Here is a 21,146-nt window from a genome sequence, read left to right as displayed (position 1 = left end):
GAGGTGTCGACCGGCATGATGGGCGCCGCTGTGAGGCGGGCTTCGATTCGGGTGGAGGTGAGTAGAACTTGAGGCACGATGCCATGCTCAACTGACTGAGTCAGCGCATTGCTGTAACGCGCGTGCCCACGGCCGCTTGGCACCAGCTAAGGGGGCCTGTGGCACGCCAGGGGTAGTGTGGAGTTCAGCCCATGGCGTATGGGCAGAGAATGGGCGTGCTGAAAAAAAAAAACAGAATCGCTTTGCGTTCGCGCCTGTGCCGCGTTGTCTCTACTCACGGATGAACCTCAACTTCTTTTTTTTTTCCGCGTGTCCGTTTCTGTTGCCATCTCTACTGCGTAAAAAATTTGTTAGTGTCGGTGTGTGTGTGTGCGTGTGCGTAGGTTGGTGGGCTGCAAGGCACGGGACAGCGTTTCTTGTCTGGATTCACTGCGTCGTGCAGAAGGGCAGTTTAATCGGGTTTTGCCTTTGTAGATTCTCCTCCCTCCCTCCCCCCTCACCCACATTAAGCCCGCCGGTCTCAGGCTCACCTTCAGGGGTGAAGGCTGAATCGAGCACATAACGACACGCACGCGTGCCTCTCATCAACTTCTTTTTTTGTGCATCAGTGCGCTCTTCTTACTTTTGTCGTCGCCAGTTTCACGGCCCGCTCCGACCGCACGCTCACCGGCGCTTCCTTTTTTCTCTCCGATTCTGTGTGCATGCTTTTGTGCTCCAACGCCTGCTGACCATGACTGTGCGAAGTGGTCCCCCTCCTCCCTTGCTCCCTCCTCTTCCCATCTTTACTTCGCGTGTGTCACGTCACTGTGCTGCTCGGTTACTCCCTTTTCCTGCCTCTCGTACTCTTTGTGCCGATACGAAAGCATGAGGCGTGCCTTCATGTTGCTGTACGCGGTACTCGCATCTTCTCATTTAGTGTTGGCACGGCGGCTGTCCTTTGCTCGCGCTTGTGTGTGTGTGTGTGTGTGGCCCAAGTATGTCTCACGCCCCTGTTTGTCTGTCTGCGGTCTTGTGTCTGCCTCCTGGGTGGCGGGCCTCATTTTTCGCTGTCCTACACATGCACTGATGTATTTCGTTCTTTTTTTTCGTTCGCTTTCTTTCTCCACCTCGACAGCTCTTATTGAACGAGCTAAGAAGCTGCATAACCCTTCCTCCCCCCTCCACCCACCCACCTCACACCCACTCTCCCTTCCTTGGTACGCGCGCATACATAATCGTCCATACATGCGTATGTGAGCATCAAGGAATCATTCACGAAGCGAACAACATATTGCCCGTGGTTTGATGCGGACGCGAAAGGCAAATGATGATGTCCTCCCGTGCGGCAGGCGTTGATGCTATGCAGTGGACGTGTACTCGGCGACCGAATTTGTCTTCATGTTTGGGTGTCGTCTTTTTCGTTTCCCCCGTGCCCTTTGAACGGCCCCTCGCCGCCCATATATAAACAGAACTGTATATGCTGTTTTGGCTTGCTGTTGTCGAAGCGTATAGACGTTCTGCCGCCTTCTCCACCGGTGCCACTCACCGTCTTCTCGTCTACTTGCTCTCCCGCCGCATGTCTGCCGCAGAGGGCTAACGAGTAGCACGAGAAGCAGAAGAAGGGGGAATGGAATGAGAATGCGGAAGAGTATGCAAAGGGAAAGCCGTGGCACAACCTCATCTTCTCTGTTCTTGCCCTCTCCACCCTCCTCTGTCACTGTATGCACGAGCACATGCTCCTGTGTGCTTGGCATGCCTTTGCGTGAAGATCTATATATCTATATCATATATATGTATATGTATATACGGTTGTCCTCTTGATGGTATAATGGCACGTCAAAGGAGGAGGGGGAGGGGGGGGGGAATGCCTGCATGTCGTGGAATTCGAGACGAGGCAGAAACTACGACAAAAAAAAAAACAGAAGGAAAATAGGAAGTGATGTCTTCTTTCTCCTCTTCGCGCTCCTTCTCTCTGTATCCTCGCCAACATAGCACGCGTCTTGAAAAACTCAGCATACCAACGAAAGAAGGCAGAGGCGCGCTCTAGCCTCTCCCTCCCTCCCTCTCCGTCTCTCTCCGACTTTTTTGGTTACCGTGGGCCACACACCTTCTCTGCACGCGCGCGTCGAAGGAAACGGAGCGCCCAACTAGAGTGAGCGGTGGTCGGCGATGAGGTGGGGTGGGGTGGGTGGGTGAGGGACTCGGCAGAGAGATGCCAAGAAGAAGAAAACGGCTCTCCTCAGGCTCGCGTGCATTTGACCCTTGAGTTGTCTTCTACACGAGCATCGGTGACACTGCTGGCGCCCTCGTGGTAAAGGATCGATATATATATATATATTCGTTTGTTTGTGCGGGCGCTTCTTGATGTTGTGAAGAGCCTTTGGTGACCTTCATCTCCGTCATCATCTTTCCCTCTTTCCCCTCCTTTGCTCGTCCTCACGCCCACACAGGCCCGCCCCGGCTCTCTTCAGTTCAAGAATACGTGAATGTGGAAGTCGCCGTCCGATCACACTCGTAGGAAGGCGCACCCATCAGATGTAAGAGAATACAACCCGTCTTCTGGAGCCGCAGCCACAACCACGACAGCAAGCCAGGAAGAAAGAAAGAAAAAAAAACGGAGGCGAGCAGAAACGTGCGGCACCCGAACGGCACTTTGAGAACCTTCACCTTGGATATTTTCTATCCTCGTCTGACTGAGAAGGTGCCAAGCTGACCGCCCCAGAGTGAAGGTGGCTGGCTGCTCGTGCAGCACAGACGTACATCGGCGTCGGCGCAGCGTGCATGAGCAGGGGCTGAAAGGGTGAGGGGTGAGGGGACAATGAAGGACCGAGCGAAACGCCCCTTGACAGCCGAGCTCGTCCCGTGGAGGCTGCTGTGCTCGGCGGACACTCACGTGCATGCATTCCTACTGCTCATCGCTGCCACTATTTTCAGCAACGGAGTGCGCTTAGGTATGGCGTTTGATGACGATTCAGCGGTCGTCAACAACCCCGACGCCTACGTGGGCAAGACGTCACTCGGCTCCATCTTCTTCAACGACTTCTGGGGCAAGCCGATCGACAGCTTCGAGTCGAACGGGTCTTACCGTCCCATCACCGTGCTCACCTTTCGCATCCAGCATTGGTTGATGGGCTACCGCCACAGCCCCGCCTTCCTCCACGGCTTCAACTACGCAATCGCGTATCTCAACGTGTGCCTCGTGTTTTACCTCGCACGCTTGTACGTCTACATGGTGGTGCCCAGCGCAGTGCTCGCCGTCGAGAATGCCAAGGCGCATTCCCTCACGGCTTTGCTGACCTCTCCCGTGTATGCGGTGCCCTTGATGGCGGCTCTGCTGTTCCTCGTGCACCCCGTCCACGTCGACGCCGTCACGTCCATCGTGGGGCGGAGCGAGCTGCTCTACTGCCTCTTTGGGCTCATCGGATTCTTCTGCATCCACCGGTATCTAAACCAAGTCGATGAGACGGCCGGCACGGCCCCAGTGACTGCAGCGCCCCCCGCAAAGCAGTCGAAAGGGGCGCGCGTGCCCCAGAAGCCGTCACGCAAGCGTGTCAGCACTGAACACTACGTTGTCTTGTCCATCTGGGCGCTTGCGATAAGCGTCCTCTGCAAGGATAGCGCCATCACGTTCACCGCTGTCTATGGCGTGCACGCATGTGTCATGTACGCCTGTGGGCGGTGCCAGAGGCGTCACTCGTTCATGGTGATCGTATTGGCAGTCGTGGAGCTGCTGGGCTATCTCGCCTTCCGACGCGAGTTTGTGGGCAATGTCGACCTACGGACGAACCCGCTGCTGAGCCAGTCGGAGCAACCGCAGTACTTCGTGCCGAAAGGCCTCTTTCACTGGCTCAGCATTCGGTGGTTGATTCAGATGAAGAACTTGGAGCTGCTTTTCTTCCCCACGTCGCTGTGCAACGAGTACAGCTTCAATTGCATACCGCATGTTCATAGCATGCAGGATCCCCGCGTGCCGAGCTTTCTCGCGATCACCGGTGCTGCCGTGCTCACGCTGCTGAGCCTGTTGTTCGGCACGTTTGCGCTCCGTTCGCGCGCCGCGCTGGCGGGTCTCGCCGGGTTCCTCTGGATGGCAATTCCGTACGCCCCGGTCAGCCATCTTTTCGTCGCTGTTGGCACCTTCATCGCGGAACGTTGCCTGTACGTGCCGTCCATTGGCGCGGTGCTGCTCATCACCTTCATCGTAGCCGCCCCGGGCCTTCGCGATGGTGTCGTCGCGCGGTATTTTTACGCGCTGCTGCTGCTGTGCGTTGGCTGGGGTGTCTTCTCCCACCGGCGCAACGACGACTGGCAGTCGAACGAGCACCTGTCGCGGGCCGCCACGCGTACCTGCCCAAATAGCGGCAAGGCACACTTCCAGCTCGCTGCCGCCGTGGCCGCCCGGGAGAACTCCGTGACGCCGGAGGTGGCCGCTTTGGCACGGCGTTCGCTGGAGCTAGATCCGTCGTCCCACCGCGGCTACTACCACTTGGCTCTCTATGAGCTGCACGTCAACGACGACAAGCGCAAGGCCTACGAGTACCTCCGCAAGTGCCTGGATGATCGGTTCGCCTACATGCCGTGTGATGATCTCTACCGGCGAGTGCGCAGTGTCTTGTACCCCGAAATGACGGAGGTAGAACAATATGTGGACCTCGCCACCGTTGTACACCGCGACTCGTACAAGGCAGTGTACTTCCGTCATGCCGGCATCATAGCGCTGGAGCGCGACGCCAAGCCTTGTCTGGCGAAGACGCTGCTTCACAGAGCCATGACCCGGTGGAACAATTCGAATGTGTATTGGATGTCGGACGAGGCGAGTCGAGGAGCGGGGGACTCCACGTACTGCAACGCGCTCTACTGGTACGAGCAGTCCTTCTTGCAGTGCGAGAAGCAATTGATGGCCGGCGGCGTCGAGTCGGCGAGGGAAGAGGAGGAGAGCGAATGCGACGACACCGACGACGACGCACACTTGAGCAGTTCGCAGCCGTCAAGGAAGGTTACTCCGCCTACACCGCAGGAGGCAGTGCGTCGGGCGGCGGCCGCCGCGGAGCACTTCCGTCACTGCGGCACCGACTGGCATCGCTTCCTATCGGAGCCAACGTATAACTACATCACTATTCCACATCGCATGACAGATTACGTATTAATAGGCTCCTCCACCGCCTCCTTCATCGCACACTTCATTAACTACACCGCGAGGGACACGCCGGCGCGGAACACGCTGCTGCTGATCTACCTGGACACCACGTTGCGCCGGTACTGCCACTTTAGCGCTCTCCTGCACGATGACTACGTGAATACGAAGATCGGCCGGCTGTTCAAGGACAAGATGCAGACCATCGTGCAAGAATATTCGGCGATGCGCGGCACGCTTGTCTCCGAGATTCAGATGACGGTGCGCGACCTCCGAGGCGCCAGTTCGCTCAGTGTCACTCAGAGAGAGACGCTCCGGCGTCTCTTGGCCACGTCACCATGTGCCAGCGAGCTCCCCTCCTTCGCTCTTTAGCGTTGAGTCTGCTGCTGACCCCCTTTCAAGGTGGCGCGAGAAGGTGAGGCGGAGGGGGGGGCGAGGGAGGGCAGGGCGGGAGCATCTCCCTGGCCCCCTCCCCTCCCACCCCCACTCATCCGTTGCTCTGTGGCCTCCTGGGGAGCTCTCCCTTTGCCTCCTCCTCGTCATCGCGGCTTCCCTCATGCGTTGGCCGCTGTGGCGGCACCTAAAATATCTATATATCTGTACGTATATACATGTGTATGTGTGAGGCCCAAGTGCCACCTACGCCACCGGAGCACCGTATATGCTCCCCATCGCGCCAAGTGGCTGTGACGCTGTCTCTCGCTCTCTCTCTCACGCACCCTGCGTGTTTCCTTTTCTAGATTGCTGTGTGCCACCCACTCTGCCTGTACCTGCACAGTGTGCACACGCGGGCCAACCGCATGGATTGCGTTTGTCGCGGTGGTGTCTTTCTTTTGTTGTTATCGGCGGCTATCAGCTTATGTGTGTGTGTGTGTGCGCGCACATGTCTCGATGCGCCACTGGCGCTCCTGTGCGGAACTTTGTTCTGTTTTGTTTTTATTGTTATTATTCTTTGTTGCCGAGGGGGTTTCATTTTGGTGTTGATGCGTCTTGCTCGGCTCCTCCTCTCTGTCCGCGCAAGCCCGTTTTGTTTTCACCCTCTCATCTCCTCTTACCGAACACTACCGCCCCGCCCCCACCTTCCTCTTCTTCCTTGGCCCGCTGCGTTTGCCATCCTCGTTGTTGCACGCTTGGAAAGGGCGAAGAGAGAGTCGAGGTGCGCACATGTTCACTTCATGGTGTGACGGTTGCCTGCCAGTGCGGCAACCCTCTTCGTTTCTCGTTCCTTTCCTCTGGTTCAGGCGTATTCCGACGCTCTCAGGACGGCGGGTAAACCCATTACATGCGATGAGGCCATAATCAGCGAGTCTGCATCGCCCATGCTCACGGCTTTGGTTTGATGCCTCGGTATGGGGCGAATGTTGCGCGACGACGTACACCCTGGTCCGTGTGCCGCCATGACACAGCTCACTCGCGCTGGCCTGCTGACCGACCAAGGACGCGGCCCGTCTACCCAAATGCCACTCCCCTCTCCTTAGTACACCGCCCCTCCACAAAAAAATCCCTGCCTCTGCGTGTACGCTTACTTTCCACTTGCACAACTTTTCGATGATGTCGGCTTGTAGCTAACCGGTACACGTACATCGCGCACGTGTGCGTCTTCGCTTTTTTTCCTTGCTGCTTCCCGTCGTGTCGCGGGTGTCTCTGTGGAGCTGTCTGCGTGTCAGCGCGCTCTTTCCGTATCGCGCTTCGCGCTCTTTTTTATTTTGAGCAACTGCCAACCCTCGTCAGCGCGCCCACCTCTACGCCAGTCGCGATGCCTCCGTCGCACGCAGCAAAGCGTGGGCGCAGCCACAGCAGCGGTGTCAACGTCTCGGAGCGGCAGCCGAACTGCTCTGCCTCACCTCGCAACGGCGGCAACCACAGCAGTCGCCAACGCAGCCCCGCAGCGCACGCGCATGGCGAGCGGAACGCCTCCGGGGTTGGTCGTGGGCGCGGAACACATCCGCACAAGTTCGGGGCGCTGCGGCTAAAGAAAGGGATGACAAAGTACCACGAAAAGAAGTTCCGCGAGCAGCGCGGCCGTCAGCAGACGCATCAGGACAGCGGCCCCTCGCGCATCCACGCGGACCCGGCGCGCAGCGGTAACAGTAATCAAACTCGGCCCCCCCGCATGGCGAGCTCCAGCCGCACCAAGGATATCGATATCCACCTCGCCGCCAAGGTGTCAGCGGATCTGAGGGAAAGCCTCAACGTTTTCAAGACCCGTCGCGCCAACCAGAGGGTCTTCTGCCAAGACCTCAACGAGCGTCTCTTTCGCTTCGTGCCACCGCCTCTGATTCAGCAGCACATGCCAGATTCCGTCTCGTCCTTTCGCACGTACCTGTCGAGGTTCCAGAAGGGCGCGCCGACGATGGTAAGCGCGTTTCTGTCGTGGTACGAGTGGGCCTCCTTTGAAGCAAACAAGGGCAAAACGTTTTCGAAGCCGCAGAACAGCGGCGCCGGCACAACGGCCGCGGAGAAGGACGATGACGACGAAGAGGCTGCACCGGTGAAGGGGGAGGCGGCGGCGGACGGAGATGGCAAGAAGGCATCTGGCAGGAAGCTGAGCCAGACGCATCAGGTCATGTCGCAGACATTGAAGGAGCGAGAGCACATGCGGGCATTGCTACACATGTGCCTGCGCCACAACGCCGAAAAGCGCAAGCAGGGCCAACACGCCTTCCTCAATCACCTCAATGCCAAATTGAGCGAGGACGACGTGGACGCCCGCAACCTCGAGCGCCTTCGCGGGTCGGCGCACCACTCCGTTCTCTACGCCCTGTCGCGCCTGTTGCTCGGCATGGTGACGGACGACTTCGCCATGCTGTGTCTCCACTGTCACGCTTTGTTCCTCGTCATGGCGCAGACGACCATTAGCCCCGCCGTCGTGCTGGAGCTGATGGACGAAGAGTTCGCGTTGAGCACGCGTATGAAGGCGGTGAAGCTGCGCCTCGAGTCGCGCTCTTGCCGCCGCGACGGCGACGGCGACGGCGACGATGGCGGCATCGACCTCGACGATATCAGCGATCCGACTAAGGGCGAGCGCAACCAGCGCCTCATGGCGATCGTGTTTGCGCTGGGTGCCGTGGTTGCTTCGCAGAAGCGCCTCAGGCTACCGGACGCGTCTCAGCTCGCCACGGTGCTCGCCTTCGCCTACGTGGAGCAGAAAGCGACTCGGGTGCTCTCTGCTAACGTTCTGTTCCAAGTGCTGGCGCAGCACAGCGACGTGTATCAGCAGGAGGAGCCGCTGCAGTGGCTGACGTTCGCCTTCTTCCACTACCCCAAGATGGAGTACTTCCGACCGGAGGCGATACAGCTGTTGCTGCGCCTCATGGAAACAGACGCGAAGCCGCCGGCACGCGCACTTCCCGCCACGGTCGAGGAATACCTCACCCTAGACCCGCTCAGCCCCACGACGATGGAACAGATCAGCAACGCCCTGTTCCGCAAGGAGCAGGTGACGGCCTACCACCCTATGGTGCACCCAGTGTGGCACGACATTTTTCAGCTCGTCGTGCGCCGCGTCGCCATGGGTGAGTCGATGAAGGAGCACCTCGGCACGATTCTGCACAACATGATCGTGCCATACCGCCGTGGTAGCGCTGATGTCCCACGCCGAGCGCTCTTCCAGAACCTGGTGACCGAGCTGGGCTATATCGCGGTTCAGTCCGACCACGCCGAGCAGCGTATGGAAGTGCTCAAGCTGGCGAGCACGCACGTCGGGTACGGCAAGCGCACATCGGCGAAGCCGACGGCGATGCAGGAGCTGAAGCAGATGCCCATCTCCGCCCTCCACCGCAAGGTCGAGGACCTCCTCCGGCAGTATGCCATGACTGCCGACTCGGACCCGGCCGCCGTGACGAACCGTACGTGGGTTCTGCGCGAGCTGCGCAACTGTCTCTACGTACCCGTGCGCGAAGGCGTCGACCATGCATACGTGGACGCGGCGGTAATGCGGCTGCTCGAGTTCGGTCTGTTCCCTCCGCGACACTCGCGCGACACTCTCAGTCAGAACCGCTGCATCTACCTCTTCGCCGACGTCTACTCCTTCACCTTCCATGGTCCGCTGGCCCGTCCAAAGAGCTCTGTGGCCGCTACGACGATCATCACTGCTTACCTAGCGGCAGAGGAGAAGTCGAAGACGCGCTACACTACGGCTGTGCAGCATAGCGCCTTCCGTAAGTCGCGCAACCGAGTCGTCGAGGCGCTCGAGGTACCTGATGAGCAGCGCAGCGTCCTCTTCTACGAACGGGCCGACATGGACATCCTGCTGGCGCTGCTCTTTCTCATGCTCAGCGTCGACGACCCGACAAACAGCGACGCCATGGTGATAGCCAAGAGCGTCATACCTGACTTGGCACAGTTCTATACCGCCGGCACGCTGGAGACGCTCGACCTGTTCCTCGATGCCCTTATGGCCCTCCTCATGCGCACGAGTGCGCCGCTGCACGTGATGCCGCTCATGACGTGTGTACGGCGCATCGCGATGGGCTTCGTCCTGAAGTTCGCGAAGTTCATTCGGACGAAGAGCACGCTGGACATTCTGCTGGCGCCGCTGAAGGATGCGTACCACACGGACAGCCGGGAGCAGGCCCGCCAGCGCAAGGCAAAGCAGGCGGCAGAGGACGGCGACAGGCAGAGCTCGAGCGACGAGGATGGCGGCGGTGCTGGCGCTTCCTCCGACGGAGACAGCGTGGGCGGTGACGACGGTGATGAGGCGGCCGAGGGCGGTGCTGGCAGCAATGAGGACGACGCGAGCAGTTCTGTCGAGGAATCGTCCACGGAGACCGTCTCCGCCACTGTCAGCGACGACAGCGACTCGGAGGCAGGGACGGCGGAGGAGGAGGAGGACGGCGAGGCCGTGGCGGACGATGTCACCGACGCGGAGTCGAGCGAGGGCGACGACGAGGACGCCTTCGAAGAGGAAGAGGCGCCGACGCAGCAGTACATCGACGCGCTGAAGGGCATGGTTGGCGGCATGGACCTGGATCATGTTTACCCCACCGGCACCGCCAGCCAGGAGAAGGCGGACGTGGTGCGTGCCATCCGCCTCGCTACGCGCGTTGGTCTCGCCATGCGCAGCGCCGAGGTGGTGCACGTGTATCAGGTGCTGCTGGCCGTTGCCCGTGAGAACGTGAAGACAGCCGACGACGTCGTCTTCCACAGCGCTGTCTCCTCATTGGAAATGTTGCTGCTCACCAAGAACCGATATTTTGGCTCCTTTGTAGCGGCGACAGATCTGTTCCAGCTGCTCGGCGACATCCAGAGCTACCTGCGCAAGCTCAGCCGTGTGCTGCTGAGTAAAGACAGCGTTATGGCGAAGGCGGCCGCGGCGGCTCGTCGCCGCCTCGTCACGGTCAAGGGCATCGCGTTGCGCGTGTTCCACTTTGTTGCGATGCTGGCCAGCAAGAATCATGCCGGCGAGGAGGTGCGTATTGTGCTGAGCGAGTACTACAAGTCTGTGTTTTGTGACCGCGGCTGGGACACGAAGAAGCTGCTGCCCTCGCTGAAGAAGGACCTGTACCACTACCGGCAAGGCTTTGCCTGGGCGCTGCTTCCTGCCGTGCTTGAGAAGAACGAGGAGGTGCTGCCCTTGGAAGGCCCGCAGCGCGTACGCGTCTTCACCGGCTGCTGTGTCTTTGTCGAGGCGATGCTGCCGCGGCTCAGCGGGCTGCCCGGCGAGCTGAAGCGCAGCGCTAGCGCTGCCATCTGCGGCCTTGTGCAGTCTGTCTCGGTGGCGCAGGTCTTTTCCATGAAGCACACCCTTCCGTACAACTACCTGCACATGGTGAAGATGGTGCTGCAGTACAACAGCCGCGTGCAACTTGACCCCGCATGGGTTGCGTCCGCGGTGATCGCGCCGGCGGTGGACGACGACGACATTTTGCTGTCCGCCGCATCCATTCGGCTGCTGGGCACGATGGAGCGCATGCTGGGCCTCACCCCGCGTGCGAGAGAGACGAAGGCGCCGTCGCCGGTGAAGCTGCTGTATGAGCAGTTCGTGAAGCGTGGTGCAAAGGAGAAGAGCGATTTCTACCGCCGCGCAAAGAAGGTGCGCAGCCGTGTTCTCAAGGCCCTGCTGGCGCACCGCAACGACGATCCGACAGACGAGGAGCGGTCAGCGAAGCGGCGGCGCAAGGAGGAGCTGAAGATCGAGGATCGCCTGCAGCGTCAGGTTCTTCGCAGCGCCCGCAGCAAAGCTCTCACGAAGGAGGAACGAGAGGAGAAACGCAAGCGCATCATGATGGCGAAGCAGGAGCGCATCGCCAAGAATCGCGAGCGCAAGCGTCGCCTACACGAGGCCCGCCAGCGCTCGTTTGAAAAATGGCGCCAAGCGAAACTCGCGGAAGCCTCGCAGGTGGACAACGAGGACGATTAAGCAACGCACCTGCAGCGGGGCACCGCAACCAAGGAAGGCAGGTGGGCTTTGTGCTGCTGCGCTTACGTGGTGGTCGTGGTGAGAAACCCCGAGCGTCTTTCTTCTGTTCTTCTGGTCTCGTTTCCGGCTGGCGTTGCTGTTTGCTTGGACGGCAGGCCGCCATAGCCGTTGAGAAGGTCGCACCCACCACCTTCCCTCCCGCCTCTCCTTCTCGCCTTTCGCATATCCCTGTCTGTGTTTGCGTCTTGTCTTCTTGTATGTTTTTGGTAACAGTGTTAAGCATGTTTCTGTTCTCAGTGTTACACCCCTTTCTCTTCCCCTCCCCTCCCCTCCCTTCCTCCGTGTTCCGTTGTTGAGCTTCGTGTTCGTGGGTGTTCGTCTGTTTGATGAGGACGAACGGCGGTCGTGATGATGATGATGCGCATACTTATTTCTCTGTGTGCGCGCGCTGGGCCGTTTCCGTTTTCTTTCCTTTTCTCCACTAAAACGGCGTTTAATGGTAGGATTGTGTGTGTGTGTGTGTGTGTGTGTGCGGTAGCGCTGCCTGTGTGCCCTGCGCGTGCACGCGTCCCTGCCTCGGTCACCATGATGGATGTGATGGTGCCCAAAGATACACGCATAAACAGGCACTCAGACGGAGGCACACGACCCCTCCCCCTCTCTTGGTGGCCTCTCGCTCTAAAACATAAGCAGAGCAGTATAAAGTGTCACAAAAGGAGGAAAGCAGCAGCGCTCCTCAGCGCAGGTGACAGCTACACCGACGCGGTCGCGCATGGCGGCACCGCGACTGGGCTTTCAAGCAATCGACGACGAGCTCCCCCCCTGTCTTTGCGGAAGTCTGTGGCTTGTCTCCATGGATGTGAGAGGCGACATAATCTGGGCACTTGCAGCTGCTGCTGCTGCCGCCTCCGCGAGCACCCACCGACACTGAGATGCGGCGTGATCTGCAACCTGCCTCTGCGCTTCGCAACGCGTTGCCCATACCTTCTATCTATATATACAGCGCCTCCACCTCCCAGTCGTCTTCCCTTTTCTTTCTGCCGCTCTTCTACACCACATCACAAACACGCGCACGCGCACACGTATGTTGATCTGCCGGATGATGTGAGAGCCTATTTATTCCCTAATCACTTGTGTCTGCTGATCTCTCTTGCTCAAAGTTGGCCTGTTGCTCGTGCGTGTTTCCCCGTCTCAATTTTTGCGCTCCGTTGTAGGGGGAGAGGGGTCGCCAAGCTGGTCGCCAGAGAGCGGCTCTGTGAGTGTGTGCGCATCGTTGCGTGTTGATGGGTGTCCTCTCATTGTCGCCGACACGAGAGGCCACGCATACCTGCGGCAGCACCCCTATTGTTTCCCTTCGACGTTTCACGCGCGTCCTTCCCGCCCTCGAGCACCGTCTTGACAGTTCAGGGTGGCTGCGGCGTCACACGTGTTGCCGCCTCCCGCGCGCTCATGCTCGCCCCCTCCCCTTCATCCCCCTCCCCACGGCTAGCCTGTCAGGCCGCTGCAGGATGGCCAAGTACTTTGTGCCGGACACCACATTTGGCATGGACGCCGAATGCGCGGTGTGCTGTTGCCTGTGGACAGACCCGGTGGAGATCAGCGAGTCCCAACATATATTCTGCCGTGGCTGCGTAGAGGGGCTCGAGACGTGCCCCGTGTGCTGTGGGTCTGTCACGCGTCTCAACACACCCGGCAAGTTCATCCTACGACTTCTACAGCGCACGCAGGGGTCATGTAGCGCGTGTCTGTGGAAGGGCACGTACAGCGACTTTAAAGAGAAGCATCTCAAATGCCTCGAAGCTGGCGAGGTGCAGTCCAGCGACGAGGACAAGATCCCGACGACGACGGAGTGTGTGGCAATGCAGGAGTACTACCTCGAAGACAGCAACACCAGACCTGAAGGATCGGCGCCTTCGCCCGCCGCCGTGGACTCCCTCCTCGTGCATCCCGCGGCGGTAGTCAACACCGGCAGCCCTCATGAGCAGCGCTTTGCTGACGTCACGAACAACAGCGCTTCCACCGCCGACGCTCACCTCACGTACGAGCAGCGTGCACAGTGGCGGCAGTCGCTGACTTCAACGGCGCAGGACTATGGAATGTTGGATAGAGAGTACCGCGAGCTGATTGAGCGTTTTCCCAACTTTGCTGTCCTCGTCCCCGATAGAGGGATGGCGCCGGAGCTGCGCTGGCGCGGCGCGTGCCGACTCCTGCGCTTCTTAAACTACCCCAGCCACCCAGACGACGTGAAAAACCTCTTCGAGATGGCAGGCCGAGACGCCCTGACGGAGTCGGTGCCGTTTCATGTACTGTGTCTGTGGCTCATGTTGAACCGACGAAACCCAGCGCAGTGGTACCACATGACGGCAGAGCCGTACGAGCAGCTCCTGAAGGTAGCACAACTGCTGGATGTGGAGGCGACCGGGCTCTTTCAGCTGGATCAGTGCCGCATCCTCGCGGAGCAGTACTTTGAGCGCGACGTGTGCGACGCTGAGTGGTTGTGTATCGAGCGCCGGCTGCGCAGCAAGGACACAGAAATTCGACAATCCTTCCTCAGTAGTGCCAATCGTCGGCGCGTCAACCTCGACGAAAGCTTCGTCCTCTCCTCCGCCAAGCTGCCCTTGCATGACGTGCTGTGTGCCTTCACCCGTCACGTAGACGCGCTGAGGAAGGAGCAGCAGCAGCAGTCGGAGGCGCAGCGGATGCAGGCGGACTACGTGCGTCGCATCAAGCGCATCGTAGGCTTCTACGAGCCGAGCGCGGTGAGCCAGCTGGATGTCACGCTGCAGAAGTTCACTGGGGAAGAGGAAAGCCTCCTCATGACGCTGACGGCAATGTACGGCCCAGAACCCCCCTGATGAGCCGCCATTGTGGAGCAAGACGGTGCAGGGCAGGAGGGAGTGGGCGCGCCGCTGTAAGGCAGAGAATCCGTGGAGCGCGTCACCATGGGCGAAGCAGACTAAAGTTGCGTGCAGTGTGCTGCTGACAGTGGAGGTAAGTGTATGGGCGGTGTGGGCCAAGCAAGTTTCGTTGAGGCGCACGTCACCACATGCGAATACACAGACGCGCGCGCGCACGCACACATGTCTTTAGGTGTATCCATGTATATGTGTGTGTACGTTGGCGTGCTCGCCGACGGATTCTAAAGCGCGCGAGCAAGGGCAGCGCAGCGAGGGGGCGTTGAGAAAAACGGATGTGTGCCATGTGGTGGAGGCGCATGCGCTGAGGGAAAGCGAATGAAAATCAGTGCGGATGTGAGCATAGCAACGGCCATCTGCGCCTCCCTAAAAGGGGGTATGAGCTCTATATAGTTGCTGTTTTCTTTGATCGGGTATTCGTATATATATATATATATTTCGCGGTTGACGGCGGGCCTCAGACAGGGAACGCTGACGGCAAAGTATCGCTCGCACTCTTCCTCTTACCCGCTTGCTGGCTGAGGAGCAGGCAACAAGCGGGTGTGCGCCACGCCCTGCGGACTGGCTCTTATGTGGTTGTCGCCTTACCTTTGTAAACATTCCTCGGGGCATAACAGTGGGGCGAGATCGGGAGGCCGTCGGCGATCGGTTCTTCTTTTCGTTGCCCAGTGGAAGCGGTGTCTTTGCTCGACATGTGAGTGTGGCTCCTTCTTTGCATGTTCTCTGAGAAGGGGCCCCTTCTCCCTCTCTTGTTGTTAGCACTGTCCGCGCCTTCAGAGTAAGTCGCGCCCATCCGACCCCACCCCCGCCCTTCATGTTCCCTGCCACTGAGACCGAGAGCTGTAAGGGTAGCGGCCCCGCACTCCTGCCAGCACTCAGCACAGGCATATATACACCCATCTATGCTCGTGTGCGGAGGACGCGCTCTATTCCTGTCGGTGCGGCTCTCAGTATGTAGGCGGGGGACGGCTGCACGCACGCCGGAAGTCGGATCGATGGAGGCAATATGTGCTGACACGCTCACCGCCTCAGTGCGACGTTCTTGTTTGTTCCAGTTCACCCCCTTCTCTCTCACTTTCTCGCTCGTTTTTTCCCACCAACGGCAGTCGTACATCTGTGCGGGGGGGGGAGGGGCCCTCGTTGTGTGACGGAGCAGGGGGTCAGTGAGTAACTGTGCAACAGACGATTTCCTCGTCCCTTTTTTCTTTGTTTGGTCGGCGCTTCTTTTTGCCCTCTTCTTTGTGGGCCCTGTCCACTCCAACCGCACGAACACATGCTCCCTGTAATTCCTTTGCGCTTTTTCTTTTCCATTGTTCAGGCGATGATAGCGTGTGTCTCTCTTCCTCTCCCCTTGTGTGTCTGTGATTGTGTGTGTGTGTGTGTGTCTCCGGGTATCGGAGTGTAGATGCGTGCGTCAGGGGGAGGAGGTGATGATCTGCGCGAGAACAGCGACACTGAGAGACACACAGCTCATCACTTGTTTTCGTGTTTCCCTCGCTGCCGCTGATGCTGCTGCCGCTGGGTACTGCTGCCTTCTTGCGCAGGTCAACTACGGTCTCTTCGTATTTTTATGGTTTGTCATCGAGGAGCCCTGTCTCACCCGCTTGCCACAGCCCTCTCGTTCGCCACGCCCCTTTGTGCACTCCCACCCGGCCCCTGTCGGTTTAATCCGTATCAGGTCTTTTCTTCGGTTTCTCCCTCTGCCTTCACTGCTCTTGCGCCTCTACACACACATCCAAACAAGCGCAGACGCGTGCCCCTCATCTTCACAGAATCAGGCCATGTCGCCTGAAGGCCAAGAGGCTGCAGGAGAAAGGGAGGAGAATGTGCTTGTGCATTTCTCTGTGTGCGTTCGTTTTTTTTTTTGTTGGGTACTTTCTTTCGGTCATGTTTGCCTGTCTGTGTCTACTCCATCATGTGTGTGTTCTCTCTCTCCCCAGACACACAGGTGCGAGTGTGTTGCTGCGTTGTCTGCACCGCCGCGCCCGCTTGCAGACGCGCACTCGCGCGCTCTCTTTGGCTGTTTCGCTGTCGTCTTCTTCACTTGCTGACGGTGTGTTCTGTTATTATGCGCGTGTGTGTGTGGTTGGTGGGTGGGTTTGTTCACGCTCTTCCCCCCCCTCTCCCTCTCGCCCTACTTCTCTGCCGCCCATGACGTCGTCTTTACCCCATTTTTTTACGTCCGCCTGTGTTATTCTTCGCTCCTGTCTCTCCTCGCTTCGTTTTTCATCGCTTGCTTACTCTGCTCTCTTCCCGTCGTCCATGTGGGTGTGGAGGGCCAGGCGCTGGTCTCGCTGGCACCTCTTTGCTTGACCTTCCCCAGGTGGTTTGGGCATCGCGCCCGCACTCCTCGTCCGCAATTTCGTGTTCTTGCTGCTTTCATCTTTCGATCTCTTGTCTGGTGGACACCCGATGTATCTGAGCATGGCAATCCACTCATGCTCCACAGCGAAGCTTCACATCCAAATCTACGCCATCACCGATCCGTAAACACATTAGAAAAAAAAAGAAGACGGAGATAAACCTCGCGAGCAAGCGTCAGAAGGAAGCACCTTCCTGATCGATGCATGGGCCGGCCTAGCGACGAAGACCTGGTCTCGACCCGATCAGCGGCACTGGACTAAATCACAAAAGTGAACAAGAATTCCGCACGTGCGCCACTATCCACCCTTCGCCGTGGTTGCGCGTTGCAGCGTCCTCTCTGGCGCACCCAGCGCACGTTGTATGAACTCTGCCCTTGGCACATGCACCCACGCCGACACTTTTTCTCTGTTTCCCACCCCTCTCTCTTCTCCCTTCTATGCGCCGCTGCTTCGCTTCTTTTCGTTTCCAACGCACACACCATGGTGCAAATCTCAGATATGCGCCACGTTATTCCGATTCTGCTCCTCCCTCTTTCTCGCCCTCTCTCTCTTCTCTCACGCTTTCGGATCCACCAGCAACACGCACAAGAGCAGCTCGACCCCATCGCCCACCTCCACGGCACGGTACACCTCCGTTTTCGAGTCTGCCGTTGCTGCTACTCTTTTCATACACCCACACCCACGCTGCGCCTGTATTCCTCGTGCATTTCCTCTTTTTTCGTTCGTTGATTTCATTTTTACTTCTGCGTGTTTTGGCCACATCTATCTTTTTGCTTCTCGCACACCTCACGCATTCCCCTCATTGCCCGCCACCCACACAGCTTAGCAACCCTTGCCGTCATCGTACACGTGGCACTGGCAGAGGTAATTTGGCAGTCTATTAGTTATAAGTCGTCTGTTTTTTTTTGTCTTTTTTTTTTTGGCGGCTTGACTAACTCCTTCGGCGTTCCCCAAGCAATTGTGACGGTGCTCTGACCTCTTTCGAGGCTTCCGCAGAGAAGCCGCAGCGTAAAACACAGAAACAGCACGTCAAGATACAATGCCTCGCACGCGTGATACCCACCAGCAGGTCCAGGAAGTGGTCGATGGAATCGACGGTGTCGCCTCGCAGGTGCACGTCGACGTAAACGAAAAGGCACAGGATGCTCAGAAGAGCATCTCGGGTGCCGCGGCGACCGTGCAGAAAGCCCCTGACGCCGCCCAGAATGGCGTGCAGAACGCGATGAACACTGTGCAGTCCTACGTGCATGAGGGGCAGCGGCTCGCTTCGGAGCACAAGGTGCAGTTGCAGGAGGCTGTAAAGAAGGCTGTGAATGCCGCGCACGAGTATGTCGAGGATGCCCGGAAGAAGGCTGACCCGTACGTTGAGAGCGCGAAGGCGAAAGTGGATTCGGCCAGGGCCTCCGTGGAGAACGCGCGCCACTCTGCCCAGAACGCTGTGGACAACGCCAAGGAGCAGGTGACCGCTGTGCGCACCAAGGTGACGGCCAAGACGCAGCCGTACGTGAGCAACTACCAAGAGTTCGACGTCACCAAGACGGCGGCCTTCCACGTGCTCATTCACATCATCAGCAGCGTGCTGTACATAGCCTGGCGTTTGACGCAGTTGATTCCGTCCGCTCAGCACATGATTACCGTCATTCAGCAAAAGGAGGCCGATGCGGCGGTGGCGCGGAACTGCGCGACGGTGATGCAAAAAGTGCCGGTTGTGGGCCCGCGAGCCGTCGAGGTGGCCACGATCGCTGTCAACAACGTGTGCACTGACCTCAACGAGCAGATTTCGCAATACACCACTGCGACACAGCGTCCGAAGACTGCGTAAACCCCCGCTCCTACGTTCGGCAACTCTCCACTCCCTCTATCCCCTCCGCCCCTGGCACTTCGGCGCCGATGTATCGCTGCGCGCTGATACATACGCAAACACACACACACACACACTGGTGGGCTCATTCCCTGTGTGTGCGGTCTCTGCCCCTCCGCCACCACATAAGCACAGACTTCTCTATTCCGGTAGTGTCTCTGGCTGTGAATCATTCGTCTTGTTGTTACTGGTGTTATGTCACCACCCCTCTCCTGCCTTGGTCCGTGTTACGACATGCGTTTCTGATCCGCTTCATTTGCCTTTCAATTTCGCGTTCTCTACGGTGTTCTCTCCAGCGCCGTAACGGGCACGTTGTCCTTTGGTTGTTTTGCTGTCATGGGGCGGATGTATTGATCCCTTTTTTTCTTTGTGCTTGCCCAGCTGTATTCCTGCCTCAGTTCGCTCTCTGTGCCTCTGGCAATGCCGCCGCCTCCGCCTCCACCCACCCATACGCACACTCACCTCTAGGCAGGCTTTGAGCGTCTCCTGCGCGCTGCAGGCGTCTGCGTGTCTCATACAACGCAGCCTTCTCCCTCTTCCTCCTATCTATCCCTCTCCTCCGTGCAACGTTCCCTCAGTCTTCCACCTCCTTTCCTTTTCCCGAGCCCGTTATGGTGCGCAGGCACGCGTGCATGCATGTCTGTGAGCCCAGTGCCGTTCTGTGTTCTCTGCTAGAGGCCGCGCCGGTGCATAAATACAAGCAGCTGCAACGCGATGGAAGCGGTGAGAGCGGTGAGGGGTAAGGCGCCGTCGCAGGGATATGCGGATAGATGTGTATGTGTGCTCTACCGCGCTGACTCAGGTACGCATTTTCACTTTCGTTTTTCTTTTGCTTTCTTTGGATACCTATAGCGGCTGCCGTCCCCCCCCCACCTATCTCTCCCTTTGCTGTGCCACTGCTCCTTCCTTTACCACCCCTCACCGTCCGTCTCCCAAGCTGTGTGTTTATGTGCGCGTGTATGTCTTTCCTTGTTTGTTGAAGTGTACGAACACACACGCTCTGCGCTGACAGCGTGTGTGGGTCGGGGAGGAGAGAATGCGGAGGAAAGCGAACGAGGTGGGCGTGTTCGGTGGGCAAGTTTGTGGGGTGCAACGTCACCTGGTCACACCCCCACCTGCGCAGCGGGTGATTCACCCTTGTTATATATATGTATATATATATACGTATATATGTATATATATATATGTATTGCTTGGGAAGGCGTTTGGTTCCACAGGTGCGATCGCGCACGTTGGGGAGGCGTTGATCTGCTGGTCTCTATCTCCCATTATGTTTGCTATTTGTACGGCGGCTCGTATGCAGGCCGCATCGCTGAACTGGGGCTTATCGGATGGAGCGGTGAGTCACCCTGTCGGGGGATGCCGGCGTCTTCCTTTTTTTCTTTTTGCGCACTCTTCTCCTCTAGATCGACGCGTGTTCGCCTTTGCGCATACGGCTGTATCGATGACGGACACGGAGATAGCCAGGCATGGTGAGCATGTTTTCCTTTTCTGTTTAAGCCTTTCTCTGTTTTGCTCTCGTTGAAGTAGTGGCGGTGGCCTTCATGACTGCGTCTGTGTGTGTGTGTGTATCAGCCGTTCTTCGCTTCTTGGCCCCCCGCCTTTTTTTTTCATGTTCCTCTGTGGTTTGTTGGGCGCTTTTCTTTGTTCCATAAAACATTTTTTTTTACCTTCTCTCTCCTCTTACCTCTCGTCCTCCGGCCTACCTCCCCCCTTCCCCTCCACACACAAATATGTCCTTTTCGTCCTATACGTATATACCTCTCTCTCTATATATCCCACAAGCAGAAGCGTGCACGTATCTGCCTGGCTGCCCATTACCTCATCCTCCCTCTCCCCGGAACGCGCAAGCACGCACTCACTCACCTGTGGCAGTCGTGCGGAGACACGCAGAAGGATGTATCCGCGGAGCAGGAAGGGCAGAGAAAGGGGGGATGCGGTGAACAGCCCTCATGCATCTCTCGCTCACAGGCGCCACGGTCCTCGCTGCAGACATCGGCACCCTCCCCCCCCCTCCCTTTTCATCCTTCCTTTTCGCCTTTCCTCGAAGCCACTGCGGCTTAAGTGTGAGTTTTCCCATGTTGTGCGTGTGTCTGTGTAGCCACGGTGCTGATCTTTCTTCCTTTTTATTTTCGCTGCGTTGATGGCAGCCCTCTTGTCTTCGTCTCCCACCCCTCGAGTGCACTTCCCGCTCTCTGGCTCTCTTTGTTTTTTTTTTTTTCTTTGCGTCCTTGTCCGTGCATTTTTGGTCAGTGGGACTTCTTCGTAAGTGTCAGGGATGCTGAGCACTGGCTCCGCTCGACTCGGCCGACTTCTCTCCTCCATCCTCCTTGTCGAGGAGTTCTTAGCGGCTCGTCGTTTGTTGTTGTTCTTTTACTATCGCTCTTCTTGTCTTTGTGATTTTGGCGTCCCTGTGGAGGCGTGCCTGTGCACGTGCTTTTTTCCGCGTCAGAGTGTCGGTGTCTGTTTTCATTCTTTTCGTTATGTTGAGAGAGGGAGAGACAGAGAGACGGAGAGAGACTCGAGTAAGGCCGCT

At 58.1% G+C, this 21,146-nt stretch overlaps 4 protein-coding genes across 4 annotated transcripts; all 4 read left to right on the top strand.

Annotated features, from left to right (window-relative positions):
- Positions 1-2,797: 2,797 nt before the first annotated feature.
- Positions 2,798-5,482, top strand: LDBPK_220090 (hypothetical protein, unknown function; the record flags this gene model as incomplete). The annotated part of the gene is made up of 1 exon (XM_003860711.1): positions 2,798-5,482. The coding sequence occupies one exon, from the start codon at positions 2,798-2,800 to the stop codon at positions 5,480-5,482; it is 2,685 nt and encodes an 894-aa protein (XP_003860759.1).
- A 1,384-nt stretch (positions 5,483-6,866) lies between these two features.
- On the top strand, positions 6,867-11,471 carry LDBPK_220080 (hypothetical protein, conserved; the record flags this gene model as incomplete). Its single annotated transcript, XM_003860710.1, has 1 exon — positions 6,867-11,471. One exon carries the CDS (start codon positions 6,867-6,869, stop codon positions 11,469-11,471), a length of 4,605 nt encoding a protein of 1,534 aa, XP_003860758.1.
- Positions 11,472-12,979: 1,508 nt separating this feature from the next.
- LDBPK_220070 (hypothetical protein, conserved) lies at positions 12,980-14,326 on the top strand (the record flags this gene model as incomplete). Its single annotated transcript, XM_003860709.1, has 1 exon — positions 12,980-14,326. One exon carries the CDS (start codon positions 12,980-12,982, stop codon positions 14,324-14,326), a length of 1,347 nt encoding a protein of 448 aa, XP_003860757.1.
- Positions 14,327-17,788: 3,462 nt separating this feature from the next.
- LDBPK_220060 (hypothetical protein, conserved) lies at positions 17,789-18,571 on the top strand (the record flags this gene model as incomplete). The annotated part of the gene is made up of 1 exon (XM_003860708.1): positions 17,789-18,571. The coding sequence occupies one exon, from the start codon at positions 17,789-17,791 to the stop codon at positions 18,569-18,571; it is 783 nt and encodes a 260-aa protein (XP_003860756.1).
- Positions 18,572-21,146: the final 2,575 nt, after the last annotated feature.

The sequence above is a fragment of the Leishmania donovani genome, chromosome 22 (assembly GCF_000227135.1).
Source record: "Leishmania donovani BPK282A1 complete genome, chromosome 22".
NCBI classification, from domain to species: Eukaryota; Euglenozoa; class Kinetoplastea; order Trypanosomatida; family Trypanosomatidae; genus Leishmania; species Leishmania donovani.
Note: the sequence above shows the minus strand (reverse complement) of the source record. Positions and strands in the feature narration are given on the sequence as shown.